General features: G+C 54.5%; 3 protein-coding genes across 3 annotated transcripts; 1 reads left to right on the top strand and 2 right to left on the bottom strand.

Moving 5' to 3' along the window:
- Positions 1 to 1140: 1140 nt before the first annotated feature.
- LOC309796339 (heat shock transcription factor, X-linked-like) lies at positions 1141 to 3136 on the bottom strand (the record flags this gene model as incomplete). The annotated part of the gene is made up of 2 exons (XM_082609372.1): positions 1141 to 1623; positions 2591 to 3136. The coding sequence occupies 2 exons, from the start codon at positions 3134 to 3136 to the stop codon at positions 1141 to 1143; spliced, it is 1029 nt and encodes a 342-aa protein (XP_082465498.1).
- Positions 3137 to 3306: 170 nt separating this feature from the next.
- On the bottom strand, positions 3307 to 6952 carry LOC309796338 (paraneoplastic antigen Ma6E-like; the record flags this gene model as incomplete). Its single annotated transcript, XM_082609371.1, is given in 8 exon segments — positions 3307 to 3505; positions 3609 to 3721; positions 4016 to 4263; positions 4367 to 4509; positions 4696 to 5551; positions 5554 to 6268; positions 6272 to 6889; positions 6893 to 6952. Coding segments are annotated over 8 exon segments (2952 nt in total).
- A 7200-nt stretch (positions 6953 to 14152) lies between these two features.
- On the top strand, positions 14153 to 15122 carry TEX28 (testis expressed 28; the record flags this gene model as incomplete). The annotated part of the gene is given in 3 exon segments (XM_082609370.1): positions 14153 to 14467; positions 14761 to 14929; positions 14932 to 15122. Coding segments are annotated over 3 exon segments (675 nt in total).
- Between the last annotated feature and the right edge of the window lie 366 nt (positions 15123 to 15488).

The raw sequence follows: 15488 nt of genomic DNA, 5'->3' as shown, positions 1-15488 counted from the left end.
TACCTGTTGGAGTTACGTGATTGTCACTTTTTCATCGTGATTCATAGTGAGTAATACATTTTACATGTCTGTGTAGTGTAGTGTGTGTCCTATACATATACCTATATATCTATAACGTGTGTGTAGAATATATGTGTCTATATACCCATGCATCGACACACCACATGTATGTATAGGGAATGGGTCATGTATGTTCCAGTACCCACACTGAGGTCATCCACAGGGCCCTGAAGGACACAGACACTCACGCCCCATGGGGATGCTGAGAGTCCTCCAGCCCGGCCGTCCCCGTGCTTTGAATGCAGGCTTGCCACCTGCCTGACAGCCAGTGTGCCCGGGGAAGTGAGCCTGCAGGAGAACGTGGGGCCACCACGCCACTGGGAGAGAAGGAAGCAGAGTGGGCAGTGGAAGGAGAGAGCAGGGCCCAAGCCTGAGCATAAGAGCCGCCTTCAGAGGGCCTTGCCTCGGACCCCCACGTCCAGGACCCTTCTCCATCCTCACGCCCTCAGTCCTAGACCCTCACCCTCTTCCCTGGCCCTCGTGTCCATTTCACGAGAGATGGTGACCTGATGGGTCTGGGGAGGCCACGGAGGAGAGAACCAGGAAAATGTCACCAGACACCGGACCCGCAGAGAAAAGCAGACCTCAATCCTGCTGTCCAGACACCAGAGAGCACCCCCAAACTGAACACCCACAGGCCCCTGGCAGGGACCGTCACCTCCACACCTGTGTGTCTCAGGACAGTAAGGGCTCTTTTCAGGCCTCTGACCTGGGCGTCTGAGGGGCTTCACCGGGTGTCTGCTAGGTGCCCGCACTGTGCCGGGGGTGGGCTGTCTCCTGTCATCGTTTCCTGCTGAGGGGACTCAATTGCTCAGCCAGGCCCAGGACGGAGGCACCAAACACGTGTTGGGCGGAACATCGCTCTCGTGTCCCCACGCTCTTTATTGCCCTGCAAGGTTCTGACCGCGTTACCACCTCCATGTGTCTGCAGGGTCTGCCTGGTCAGGGTCTTCTGTGGGCCGCCCGGAGGGGCCGGTATTCCAGGAAACAGCGGGAGCCCTCGTAGTAGCAGCAGAAGGGGCTCAGGGGCCGAGGGATCAAGGTCAGGGGAGGCGGCAGGCCTGGCGGCCACCACGGTCATCAAGCGTGCGCGAGAGGCAGCGCCGCGGCCACCGGGAGCCACGCGGGGGGGCTGGCTGAGGAGCTGGGGGGGCGCGGCGGCCAGCCCAGCACGGGCCAGGGAGGACGCATGTGGGTGGGAGGCCAGGTGCAGCAGAGCCAGGGGACCTCGGCGGGCTGGGCCACCTCTGCCAGGACAGGGACTAGAGGGACTACAGGGACCAGAGCCGATGCATCGGGATCCGGCGCAGGGGGCTCGGCTGCTGTCCGAGGAGGGGCCGGAGGGACAGAGTCAGTCCTGGCCAGGGCGGAGGCATGGTCGAGTTCCGGGTCGCTCGGGGTCCCCTGGATGTCCTCAGCATAGGGTGGGAGGCCGTCCTGCGGCTCCGAGGTACTGGGCGGTGGGAGGTACCCCAGGGCTGCCGGCTTGCCGTCCACCTGCCCGGATGCTGGTTTAGTGTGCTCCCTCCTCTTCATCCTCACGAGGAGGTGCGGGCAGTCTCTCTTAAACAGGGGACTGCGGTAGAAGTGTAATTGAGGTCGCAGTTGAGAGAGAAAAGGAAACCCCGAGTCACAAAAGAGTTGCTCGCAAGCAGCAGCCGCCTGGCTGGGCCCCTGACCGCCCTCCCCCAGCCGACCCAAGGCCTCTTTGGAGAAAGGGGACCCGGTCCCAGCAGGACGCTGTGCCCCAGTTTTTACATCCCCGAGACTTGCTCACTCACCATCCCCTTTCGCCCTTGGAAAATGACTGAAAATGGCCCCTCAGTATGAGTACAAGGCCCACGAAAGGGGACTTGGCGTTTGCAGATACGAGACTGCAAGAAGGTTCGGTAGCTTTCTAAGGAAGTGTCAGAATCGCCCCCTGGCCAGCACCTCCTGGGGCGAGACTGGGGACACTCACTGCTTCCCAGGAAAGGACCTGCGCCCCCACTTAAGTGATGCTCTGGAGCTATGGGAGTCAAGGGGTAACAGAAACCTCCCACCTCCCCCCGCCGGGCCACTTGTCCCCGAGCAGGAGGACAGGAAGGACCAGCATTTCAGCAGTGTCCTCTTGTCCCCTGGTGTGACTGCGATGTCAGGGACGAGCAGCACTGCCCATGTGTCAGGAGGACAGGATGACGCCTTGCCCCCGTGTACTGTGAAATGATCACCACAGGGGGGTCAGTTCACACGCATCATCTCACACAGACACACCAAAGGGAAAAAGAGGAGGAAGAGAAGTGACGTCCTTGTGCTGAGAACGCTTCGGGTCCCCCCGTAACAACGTCCCAACACAGCGCACGGCACTGCCAGCTCCAGCCATCACGCCGGTCCCCAAGTGCCACCTTTAAAGGAAGCTCTCCCGACACGCCTGCTGCCGTCCCAGGTGGCCCCGGGGTTGGCACCCGCCCCCCACCCCACCTCCACCCCCGGGCCCAGCAGCTCAGCCCCTGGAGAGGGCTCCTTCCCCGCCATCCCCCACCCTTCTTACCTTGCTCAGGACGTCGGCGGGCCGCTCATTCGTGGAGAGGTTGTTCAGGCAGAGGGACATGTGCTTGTCCTGGCGCACTTTCCTAAATCCATAGACATTGAGCTGGCCGATGAAGCTACTCATATAGTAAGTCTTGAACACCTTGTCCAGGCCGTCCCTGTCCAAAACCTCCTTTTGAAACAGCTGCGTGTTGAAGCCTATGCAAGTCCCGTCTTCATTCCACAAAATAGATGTAAAGCGACTGCTATTGACAAGTATCCACAGCTTCCTGGGAAAGGGGAGGAAGAGGAGTCTGCCTTCCCACATGGCCTCGCAGGTGGAGCAAGGCCTTTCCAACAAAGGCTCTTCGGTCAAATCCTGGAAAGCGGCTTCTCCAGGCAGCAGCCTGAGGTTGGGGTGCCCCGCGGGCACGGGCTGGGCCAGGGCAAGGGACTGCGGGGTGCAGCTCCCTGAGCCGAGGGCCAGAGCCGCTGTGTCGGGAGGAAGAGGCGCCTCACCAAAACCGGGCACCCTGCCCAGGGCGGGGCCCTTCTCGTCTGCAGCCATGTGGAGGGCGGTGCATCCCTCTGTCACGTGAATGGGACAGTGCAGCGCAGCTGGCAGCACCCTGGGTTCACACTCCCGCTCAGCCGCTCACAGAAGTGCTCTGGTTTCTCGGGGGTGACATCACTGCCCAGCCAGGAAGTGACATCATAAAGGGCAGGCCCTTTATGATGTCAGCCTCCTGCTTCATGCCCGTCAGAGCCACAGGCCGAGCACTCGTGCAAACCGGGCACGGCCTTCTGGTCCCAGAGCCCCCGGGCCAGGCAGATGTGCACGGACCCACGTGTGGCCCACGAGATCAGAGATCCTCCTCTCTGTCCACTGGCCTTCAGGGCCTTGCACAGCACCCATGCTTTCAAGCATGAGCAACGTCTGGGACGGGGCCCACGGTCAAGGGCACTAAAACTTTACAATTCACCTATGAAATGGAAGAAAAGCCCTCACCATGTGTCGGTCTGCAAAGTGCCTACCCTACCCTTTAGCTGGAGAGGTGTCCCATGGGTGCTGAGCAGGAATCCGACTCTGGACCCCCGCCCTCACCCGCAGCAGCCCTTTCCCTCCATTGCCCACAGCAGAGGCCACACTCAGCTGAAAATTTCAGGGAAATTTATTAAGAGGAACATTGACTGAAACCATTGAACAGAGGGCATGATAACACAGAGAGGAACTTCTAACAGCCACCAGAGCCCACGGGTCCTGGCCCCCCGCCCAGGGTCCTCAACAAGGTGCCTCCGCTGCACCCCATCCGGCGGCCCTCCATCCCCCCACAGTCTCCCTTCCTGAGGGCCCCGCGGGTGGCCTCTCGCCAGGAAGATGGGCGCCGGCAATGCCCGCTCCCCTGGGGCAGCCCCTCCCCCTCTGGCCCACATGCCCGGGGCCTACAGGACAGTCCCACAGCAGGGTGTGCACCACCGAGCCGAGGACGTGGAGTCCCGAGGAACAACGGGGTGGTACAGCCGAACACAAGCCCTGGGGGGCCTCCCGCAGACCTCCTGCAGCCGCGGTCCAGGTCTTCCTTTCCAAGGTCCCAGGTGGGCTCCCAGGTCCTGGGGTGGGCGCTGGCTGTGACCGCGTCCATGCCGTCCTCTCCACCGGCTCCTGAGACTGGGCTCGGGGTCTCCGCGCCGGGACTGGGGTGGGGCGAACTGCTCAGAGGAGAACACACGCACATTTCCACAACAACAAGCGGTGCTGAGCCTGAATCTTAGCCCAGAAAGCACAGGTAGAGCTCACGACACTGGCCCACAGAGACCAGAGCCTTGGTTGGCACGTGGTGCACCTCAGGGCTCTGCGGGGGGACGATGGCTAGGGTGTGTGCATTGGGGGGAGGGGAGCGGGGACTGGGGGGTTCCTTGACACCTGGGTCCCTCTGGGGCCTACAGGGACACATTTGGGCTTGCCATTTCAGGGAGCAGCCTGCCCCAGGGGATGATGAATAGGGGTCCCCTCTCAGGAGGGAGGCTCAGGAACCTTGAGTGGCCCCTAATATGGGGCCAGTAGGCTGCGAGGCCTGGCCTCCCCCTGCCTCCAAGCCTGGGGGCCCCAGGGCCTGCTGAGCCTACTGGCCTGAGGTGGACCCCGGGGGGCTCATCTCTGCAGCCCCGTCCTCATTTCCTGACTCTTCTGGGATGGGCTTGAGCCCCTCCTCAGGGGTCTCCTCGGCTTCCTGGCCTCCTGCCTGGGCGAGGCCCTCTGGCTCCCAGCCAGGACCTCCTGGGGCCACCGGGGAAGCACTGCCCATCCGGCCAGGCATGGGGACTCCGGGGACATCTGAGGGTCCTGCCTGACCTAGGCCCGCAGGGGCGGGAGCACTTCCATCTTCCTGAGTGGCCGCGGAGGCCTTGCTGGTCTCCCCAGGGCCAGGGGCTGCCCTGGCGGCACCATGGTCTTCAGGGGCCGCCTCGCCAGCCTTGGCATTGTCGGCAACTGCCGCACTGGCCTCTTCATGTGCCGGGTGGTCCTCGGCGCTACCTTCCTTGGAACGGGCGGCCTGGGTGGTGGTATCTTCCCCGGCCGGGGAGGGCTTGGTGTCATATGCAGTGGTGCCTGCGGTGATGGCCTCATGGGCCGGGGCGGCCTGGGCGGCTGCTGCCAGGACTCCAACGTCCACACGGGCCTCTTCTTCCCCTGGGAACTGCTCCCTGCTAGCCGGGTCGGCCTCCCAGGCCTCGGTCTTCTGGGTGAGCCGCAGCATCCCCACAAAGCCGGGAGGCCTCCTCATCAGCCGCATCCTCCTCAGCTTCTCCTGGAGCATGTCGTTCAGCAGGGCCCGCATCAGCACCTGCCGGGTGCCCAAATGGTCCGCCATGGCCGGGTGCACGGCCCCCTTCTCCAGGGCCGACTGCAGCAGGCCTTCCAGGCGCATCACGTACACAGAGAGACTCTCCTGGGGCCGCTGGGCACAGGTCACGAACTTCAGCGAGCGCTCCCCCGGGCCTCCTTGTTCCCAAACGCCTGCACCAGCGCGGCCAGGCAGTCCTGGGCAGCCAGCTCGGGATCTTCCGCCAGGAGGCCGCACAGGAGGTCCAGCGCGGGGCCGCGCAAGCTCTCCACCAGCCTCTCCCTCTCAGACACGTGGCGCCACAGGTGCAGCGTGTCGTTGGCCTGCTCCAGCCAGCTCTCAAAGGACTCTTCCCCGGGGCCCGGCTCTTCCATCCCAGAGAAGGGTTCCAGCTCCTGGTAGGCCGTATTGTCTAGCACGGGCTGCAAGGCCTGCCTCCACTGCTGGGTCCAGGGCCCTGCCTCATCCATGGGGCCCACCGCTCTCACAGCTGCTGCCTCAGCTGCAGTCATTGCGTCGCCCGCGGGTCCTGCCATACCCAGAAGTCCTGCCACGCCTGCAACATTTCTGTCACGTGCAGCTCCTTCCTCATCTGACACTCCTGCTCCACCTTCAGTTCCTGCTTGACCCTCAGCTCCTTCCCCACCTGCAGCTCCTGCCTCACCTGCAGCTCCTGCTTCACCTGCAGCTCCTGCCTCACCTGCAGCTCCTGCCTCACCTGCAGCTCCTGCGTCACCTCCGGCTCCTGCCTCACCTGCAGCTCCTGCCTCACCTGCAGCTCCTGCATCACATCCGGCTCCTGCGTCAACTCCAGCTCCTGCCTCACCTACAGCTCCCTCCTCCCCTGCAGCTCCTTACTCACCTCCAGCTCCTGCCTCACCTGCAGCTCCTGCCCCATCTGCAGTTCCTGCCTCACATGCAGCTCCTGCCTCATCTGCAGCTCCTGCTTCACCTGCAGCTCCTGTCTCACCTCCAGCTCCTCCCTCACCTGCAGCTCCTGCCTCACCTGGAGCTCCTGTCTCATCTGCAGCTCCTGCCTCACCTGCAGCTCCTGTCTCACCTCCAGCTCCTGCTTCACCTGCAGCTCCTGTCTCACCTCCAGCTCCTTCCTCACCGCCAGCCCCTGCCTCACCAGAGGCTCCCTCCTCACCTCCAGCTCCTGCCTCACCTGCCCTGCCAACCACTGCTTGTCTCTGGGGCTGCGCAGGGAAATTGGGTCTATCCTGTGACTCAGCATCAGGGGCCTGGGGCAGGCAGACCACCGCCCAGGGCCCCCCCTTGCCTGGTATTTGACGGGGGAGCAAGCTTCGATTTAAATACTCAGCAAACTCGACCAGGGCAACACTCGACCCCAGCTCCTTTCTGTAGACCTTGCCCAGCACTCGGTACCTGCCCAGGGAACGCAGGGCAGCCTGCACAGCCTCCTGGAATTCCTGGTCTTTGCGGTCATCTGGGATGCCCAGGATGAGCAGAGATCACTGAGCATTCATGCCCATCGACCTGTACCATTCCCACAGTATCGCCAGAGCCATCGCCATCTTCGAGGACCTGAGGGTGGGGGGAAGCAATCAAACAGGCTGTTGAAGTGTGGGAATCGGCCTGTGGGTGCAAAGAGGAGAGAATCATGTTTGTGCCACACAGCCCACCCTAGTGCCCCTCACAGCAGCCACCTGGAGCACCAACCTGCCCTGTTTGGTTTGTTTGACTTTAGGAAACTTTTTTTATAAATTAAATTTATTTACAAGATAGAAGGCTAGGGACTTCCCTGGTGGCGCAGTGGTTAAGAATCCTCCTGCCAGTGCAGGGGACACAGGTTCGATCCCTGGTCCGGGAAGATCCCACAAGCCGCAGAGCAACTAACGCCGCATGCTGCAACCACTGATCTAGCGCTCTAGAGCCCACGAACCACAACTACTGAGCCCACATGACACAACCACTGAAGCCCACATGCCTGGAGCCCGTGCTCCACAACAAGAGAAGCCACCGTAATGAGAGGCCCGCACACTGCAACGAAGAGTAGCCCCCGCTCGCCGCACCTAGGGAAAGCCCGCGCGCAGTAACGAAGACCCAACGCAGCCAAAAGTAAAAATAAATTTAAAAAATAATAACAAAAGAGCACTTGCTGTGTACAACTCAAGAAACAATAATAAAATAAAATAAAATAATTTTTTAAAAAGATAAATAGAAGGCTCGTCACCTTTTCTACATTTCTGGCCTCAGTTTGAGGAAGCTGCCTTTTTCCCAAGGAATTTTTCAAGTCTTCCAATTTTTTAGCATAAACATGTCCATAATATCCCTATATCCTCTTTTTTAATGTACATCTGATCCGTAATGTTGGCCCTCTTTCATTCCTGATATTGGTGATTAGCATTCTTTCTATTTTTCCTTGATTCATCATTCTAGCACTTTCTCAGTTTTCTTGCTCTTTTGAAAAAAGAGCATGGCTTTGTTCATCGTGTCCATAATTTGCTTTCTATCACTGATTTCCTCTCTTAGCTCTCTTATTACTTCATTTTATGTTTCCTTTGCTCTTCTTCTTCTAGCATCTCTAAATGGACTGTTAGCTCACTGATTTTATGTCCTGACTCTTTTCTCTTGTAGACAGCATATATATGGGTCTTGTTTTTGTATCCATTCAGCGAGCCTGTGTCTTTTGGTTGGAGCATTTAATCCATTCACGTTTAAGGTAATTATCGATACGTATGTTCCTATTACCATTTTCTTAATTGTTTTGGGTTTGTTTTTGTAGGTCCTTTTCTTCTCTTGTGTTTTCCACTTAGAGAAGTTCCTTTAGCCTTCGTTGTAGAGCTGGTTTGGTGGCGCTGAATTCTCTTAGCTTTTGCTTGCCTGAAAAGCTTTTGATTTCTCCTTCGAATCTGAATGAGATCCTTGCTCGGTAGAGTAATCTTGGTTGTAGATTCTTCCCTTTCATCACTTTAAATATGTTATGGCACTCCCTCTGGCTTGTAGAGTTTCTGCTGAGAAATCAGCTGTTAACCTTATGGGAGTTCCCTTGTATGTTATTTGTCGTTTTTCCCTTGCTGCTTTCAACAATTTTTCTTTGTCTTTAATTTTTGCCAATTTGATTACTGTGTGTCTCGGCGTGTTTCTCCTTGGGTTTATCCTGCATGGGACTCTCTGCACTTCCTGGAGTTGCGTGGCTATTTCTTTTCCCATGTTAGGGAAGTTTTTGACTATAATCTGTTCAAGTATTTTCTCGGGTCCTTTCTCTCTCTCTCCTCCTTCTGGGACCCCTATAATGCGAATGTTGTTGCGTTTAATGTTGTCCCAGAGGTCTCAGGCTGTCTTCATTTCTTTTCATTCTTTTTTCTTTATTCTGTTCTGCAGCAGTGAATTCCGCCATTCTGTCTTCTAGGTCACTTATCCATTCTTCTGCCTCAGTTATTCTGCTATTTATTCCTTCTAGTGTAGTTTTCATTTCAGTTATTGTATTGTTCATCTCTGTGTGTTTGTTCTTTAATTCTTCTAGGTCTTTGTTAAGCATTTCTTGCATCTTCTCGATCTTTGCCTCCATTCTTTTTCCAAGGTCCTGGATCATTTTCACTATCATTATTCTGAATTCTTTTTCTGGAAGGTTTCCTATCTCCACTTCATTTAGTTGTTTTTCTGTGGTTTTATCTTGTTCCTTCATCTGGTACATAGTCCTCTGCCTTTTCATCTTGTCTATCTTTCTGTGAATGTGGTTTTTGTTCCACAGGCTGCAGGATTGTAGTAGTTCTTGCTTCTGCTGTCTACACTCTGGTCAACGTGAATTCTTTCAGAGCCCTGAGCAGTGGGAGCTGCAGCCCTGACTCCAGCAGAGGCCTGAGGCCCAGTTGGTCCTCAGCAGGGAGTGGCAGGATGGGCACTGGGGGCTCCTGAGCACCTTTAGCACCGTCTGTGGCCTCAGGTTGAGGAGCAGTAACCTCGGGAGCTGGAGCAGTCCATTCACTGTGAAATTCCTCCTCATTTGTGGCCTTTTCTGCAGCCCCTGCCCTTCCTTTCCAATCTCTTCAGGACCTGTGGAGGTGATTTTCATAGGACACTACAATCAAATTGGAAATCTTGGGATTCCTAAAAGCCCCTTTGTCCAAATAAGATTTCCAAGGACAGATTTATATAAAGTAAGACCAGGGCTCGATGGCTGTTATGAATATTCTCATACTTTTCTATACTGCCCAGGCCAATGGGACTGTTGTGCTCTAGTAAGTTCTTAACCTGTAGCAAATCAGCAGCTGCCAGCCGTGCAGGGGAGCAGAGAGACCTACTTCCCTACAAGACTCTGCATGAATTCTGCAAGCGTGCACTTCTAAGCCACCACCCTCCTCACACATCACCACCACCAGCAGCATTGGACTGACTGTGGTGGGAGTGTGAAATAAGCTTTCATCGTCTTCAGCCACAGACATTTTCTGGTCGTTGGCTACAGCAGTTAGCCTACCCTGATTAATATACATTACAAACAAAAGAGCAGGTCTGTACGACTCAGATTTACCAGGAGAAATGGAGAATGGGCTGAAGAAGACTTAATGTAGTAACAGTGACAACAGGGAGCGTGTAGCATTGATCACCTGTAGTGTTCAATGCCCACTTTACAGACAGGGAAACAGAGTTTCAGCTCAATGAAGTGTCACCCAGTGTCCACAAGTGTGTGGTCACTACCCAGGTCCCTGCAATTGTCATGTCTCCTCTGGTGTGTCACAAACTGAGGTTTCAAAATGAAAAGTTCTGTGACACTTCTTACACGTTATATCTGTTGGCTTTCAAGAGGGCTTTTTAATGTTTCAATTGAGACAAAATTCACAGAACATAAAATTATTCATTTTAAAGTCTACAGTGGCATTTAGTGCATTCACAGTGTTGTGCAACCACCACCCTATCTAGTTCCAGAACATTTTCATCACTCTAGAAGGAGATCCTGCCACTCCCCTTTCGCCTTCCCTCAGCCCCTGGTAACCACCAATCTGTTTTCTGTCTCTCTGGATTTGTCTATACTGGGACATTTCATGTAAATGGAAGCATATATTATATAGGCCTTTGTGTCTTACTTCTTTAACCCAGTGTAATGATTTTGAGATTCATCCACATTGCACACAGGAACAATTCATTCCTTCTTGCTCAGCAGTGCTCTGTGGTGTGAATGCAGTGCATTACCCATTCATCTGCTGCCAGTTGGGGCTGTTATGAATAGAGATGCTATGAACATTGTTCTACACATCTTTTTGTAAACATATGCTTTCATATGTGGAATTGCTGGATAACAGGGTAGACGTATGGTCAACATTTTTTTAATTTTTAAAATTTTATTTATTTATTTTTGGGTGTGTTGGGTCTTCATTTGCTACACGTGGGCTTCCTCTAGTTGTGGCAAGCAGGTTCTACTCTTCATTGTGGTGTGTGGGCTTCTCACTGTGGTGGCTTCTCTTATTGCGTAGCACAGGCTCTAGGCACGCGGGCTTCAGTAGTTCCGGCACACAGGCTCAGTAGTTGTGGCTTGCAGGTTCTAGAGTACAGGCTCAGTAGTTGTGGTGCATGGGCTTAGTTGTTCCTCAGCATGTGGGATCCTCCCGGACCGGGGCACAAACCCGTGTCCCCTGCATCTGCAGGCGGACTCTCAACCACTGCGCCACAAGGGAAGCCCTGGTCAACCTTTAAAGAAGCTGTTTTCCAACATGGTTGTACCATTTTATGTTCCCACCAGGAGTGTGTGAGAGTTCTGGTTGCTCCACGCTCTTGCCAACACTTGGTATGGTCAGTCTTTGAAACTTTAGCCTCTTAAATTCAGGCGTCACTTGGTGGCCCTAAACTCCAGATAGTGTCACCATAGCCCAGATTTTCTCAACCTCTACACTACTGACATTTTTGACCAGATGATTCTCTGTTGTAGGAGGCCGTCCTGTGCATTGCAGGATATTTAGCAGTGTCCCTGGTCTCTACACACTAGATGCCAGTAGCACACTGGAGGGATTTCGTCTGGCTGTCCTAACAAGGTATCCCAAACTTGGTGGCTGTGAACAACAGAAATTTATTCTGTCATGGTTCTGGAGTTCAGCAGTCTGAAATCAGTTTTCCTTTGGCAAAGTGTGTCAGCAGGGCTGTATCCCTGTGGAAACTCTAGGGGACATTCTGTTCCTGGCCTCTTCCAGCTTCTAGGGGCTGCTGGCTTCCTTAGCCTGTGGCCTTGTCACTCCAGTCTTCAAGGGCAGCATCTCCCCCCTCCCTCTGCTCTATCTTCACGTGCCTGTTCCATCTTCTAAGGATGCGTGTGATAGCACACGTGCTCAGGAGGAACTGCTCAGTCCCTGCCATGTTACCCCATCTGACCCACGCTGCCTCACCCCTCGTACCTCTTTCTCCACCTCAGACTTCTCCTCCAAGTTTCAGGCTGTTAGGTTCTAGCTCAGTTTGTCAAAGCCCATCCTCAGATGTGAACAAGAATATAGTCTTCTTCAACAACAATAACCTTTGAGACCACTTGTATTGGAGAGGGTGGCCTTAACAGCTTTGGAAGATTTGGGGGGCATTTTGGTTGACTGACCATGATTTTGTCTTTGTAAGAGCATTTTCCACAGTGGTGCATTTGCCTCCATGGCTGTAGGAGATGGACAGAGAGGAGTCCTTGACCAAGGGAGGGACAAGAGAGGAGAGTCAGCCATGTCACAAGCCAGGACGTTGCTGCTGCCTTGCAGGGGGCGAGGAGGCTGGGCGCCAGAGAGAAGAGGAGATGGAGGGAATAGCCTTATAAATTAACATCTTCTTAGTTAGGAATCCCTTCAAGTATGTGTTTAAGAGTATAGTCATGGGACTTCCCTGGTGGTCCAGTGGTTGAGAATCTGCCTTTCAATGCAGGGGATGTGGGTTCGAGCCCTGGTCGGGAAACTAAGATCCCACATGCCGCGCAGCAACTAAGCCCATGGGCCGCAACTACTGAGCTCGCGTGCCTCAACTAGAGAGCCTGCGTGCTGCAAACTACAGAGCCCACGTGCTCTGGAGCCCTGGAGCCCACGCACCACAACTAGAGAGAAGCCCGCGTGCCACAACAAAGATCCCGCATGCCACAACTAAGCCCCGACACAGCCAAATAAATAATAAATCAATTTTTAAAAAAATAATAAAATTTTAGAAAAGAGTATAGTCATACATTCTTATAAATATATATTAATGAAGAATCTACGTGTTGACTTCATACTTGTGAAGAATATATTCATGAATATACACTTGGACATGGTTGGTATCTTGAACGTCCTTGCAGCTCCATCCTTCATGTAAATGGAAGGACAGCCATGGGGAATCTGCTTTCGGGGTGGACACCCCACCATCTCCGCCTCTTTGTGGGTGGTAGCCTCGGCCACATTGTCAGACCAATCTCTTCTCAACAGGGAACAAGGCAGAGACTAATGGAATAGTCCTTGAAATACCATCACGAACTGGCTCCTGATTAATTGGCTTCAACAAATGCGTGTTCAGCTTCTCAGCTGCCTGGGGGCATCTCCACGTGGTGCCAGTCAAGTCCTTGAAGTAGGGCCTAGCTGACCCGCTCACCTCCCATTCCCTGTCCGTCCCTGTGCTTCTCCACAGGGCCCCGGGCCCCAGCCGTTCTCCAGCCTCACCACCCCTGGCTCGGGTCAGGCCTTCCTTGGCTCTTCCCTAAAGGGCTAGAAGCTGCTGTTTGGAAATATTCCAAACCCAGGGAAAACAGAGAAGAACATGATGAAGGTTATATGACCGCCCCCAGCTTTCTCAAGTCTTAATATATTTGCTTCAAAATTTTTTTTAAGAAATAAAAGTTTAAAAGATGATTTGCTTGAAACTCTCACATTCCCCTTCCCCCTTTCTGCCCACCTAGCTATCCTCACTAGGCACTTAGCTCTTCCAGGCATGTTTTTAGACTTTTACTACTTACATATGTGGCCATAAACAACAGGTAGTGATGTTTTATTTGTGTGGTTTTTTTTTTTCAGTACGCAGGCCTCTCACTGTTGTGGCCTCTCCCATTGTGGAGCACAGGCTCCGGACATGCAGGCCCAGCGGCCATGGCTCATGGGCCCAGCCGCTCCGCGGCATGTGGGATCTTCCCAGACCGGGGCATGAACCCGTGTCCCCTGCATCAGCAGGCGGACTCTCAACCACTGCGCCACCAGGGAAGCCCTTCTCTGTGTTTTTTTAACAGGTCTACTGAGATATAATTTATGTGCCATAAAATGCACCATTTTAACTGTTTCAATGATCTTTAGTAAATTTACTGAGTTGTGCAGTTGTTACCACAGTCCAATTTTGGTTTTTGTTTTAAACAGCTTTATTGAGCTACAATTCACATCCCATACAATTCAGCCATTTAAGGTGTAAAGCTCAGTGTTTCTCATGTATTCACAGAGCAGTGTCAGTCCAGAACACTGTCATCGCTTCCAAAAGAAATTCCATCCCCGCTAGCAGTAAATCCCCGCCTCCTACCCCGTCCAGCCCCCAGCAACCACAGATTTATTTCTGTCTTTATGGATTGGCCTATTCTGGACATTTCTTATAAAAGGAATCATACAATATGTGGTCTTTTGTGACTGCTCCATCCCTACAATCAACAGACTTTTATGGAAGAACTACTGCATACCAGACACTGGTGTGGGGCTATGTATGGAACTTAACAGCACACACGGACAGTTTAGATCTCGATTTGTGCAACTTCTAGTTTATTGCTATTTTTGTAAAGCCGTTACAAAAGAGTGACTATATATAAAAGATACATGAATATCAGTGTGGGTGTGTTGCTGACATGCACCTGGGGTGTTCTGAGGCAGCCCTGGAGGAGGAGGAGGAAGGTGGATTCTGAACCCAAGTCTAGTCCTGAGGGAGGACCGCTCAGCCCCAGAACAAGCTTGGGGCCGGGCGCTCAGGCAGTGTTACTTTCTCTTTTGCTCCCAAGACAAGTGCAGCTGGAAGGACAGGTGAATGAGCACCTACAGGGGCACCTGGACAAGGTTTACCACTTCAAACAGAATCTGGCCTGCACCGAGGAGAGAATGGCCTATCTGTCCTACGAGAGAGCCAAGGAGATATGGGTGAGAACCTCACAGGGGGCCCTTGTGAGAAGCGGCCAGTGAGAAGGCCGTGGGGACGAGAGAAGCAGAAGATGAGTGAATCCGCTCTGACACCCTTGAACCGAGGGAAGAGGCAGATCCTCAAGCTGTGCCCCACAGCATCCCGTGTTCCCGTTCCTGCTGCCCTTTCCCCGGTTCTGGCTCTGACCTAGCTGCTCTGGGAGCTCGCACACTGAGGCTCCAGTACCCCCGGGTGGCAGGGGATTGGAGTGACAGCGGATCGGGGTGACAGCGTCACTCTCTTCCTCCTGCAGGAGGTTCTGGACACGTTCAAGAGCCGTGTAGCCAAGCTGGAGGCTCTGCAGCAGGTGACCCAACTGGAGGTGACAGAGAGCGTGCGTAGCCGGCCCCAGGGCTTCCTGTGCCGCCGGGCAAGCCTGCTGCTCCCGCTGGCCGCCATCCTCCGGGTCCTGGTCTCCAGGACCGGGCGTGCGCCTGCCCAGTGGCTCTGCTGAACTCGCGCCTGTGCACAGGCACCGCGCTCCTGCTCGTCGGGCTGGGCGCCCTGGCCTGGCAGAGGCAGCATGCCATTCCCGCCGCAGACTGGCAGGCCTGGGTCCCCTCCAGATGGAGCCTGTGTTCCGGGGATTCCAAGCCTCTACCAGAGGGGACTTAAAGGGCCTGGCTTCACTAGCTCCTCCTGCCTCCCCACACAGCTGCTTCTTGGCTCTCCCTTTCTTGTTCCATCACCAGCAGCCCAATGAGAGGTACATGGACGCCCGCCCACCTCGAGCTCACCTTTCTTGCGATCCTTCTATCCCGTCTGTACACATGAGGCTTAGAAAAGATGAGCAACTCCAAAGTACGGTGCTGTGCCCCGCTTTCCCCCACGTGCTCTGTCACAACCCAGTGACCCAGCGCTCAGAGGCTCGGGTGCCCCAAAACTGCAGTGGCAGCCTCTATGACTCGGTTGCTTTCGGCAAAGAGAAACTACATTTATTTCACAGGGATGGAGAAAAGGGGCAGGGGCGGGGTGGCCAAA

Source organism: Mesoplodon mirus (genome assembly GCF_964341445.2).
Source record: "Mesoplodon mirus genome assembly, chromosome: X".
Lineage (NCBI taxonomy): Eukaryota > Metazoa > Chordata > Mammalia > Artiodactyla > Ziphiidae > Mesoplodon > Mesoplodon mirus.
Note: the sequence above shows the minus strand (reverse complement) of the source record. Positions and strands in the feature narration are given on the sequence as shown.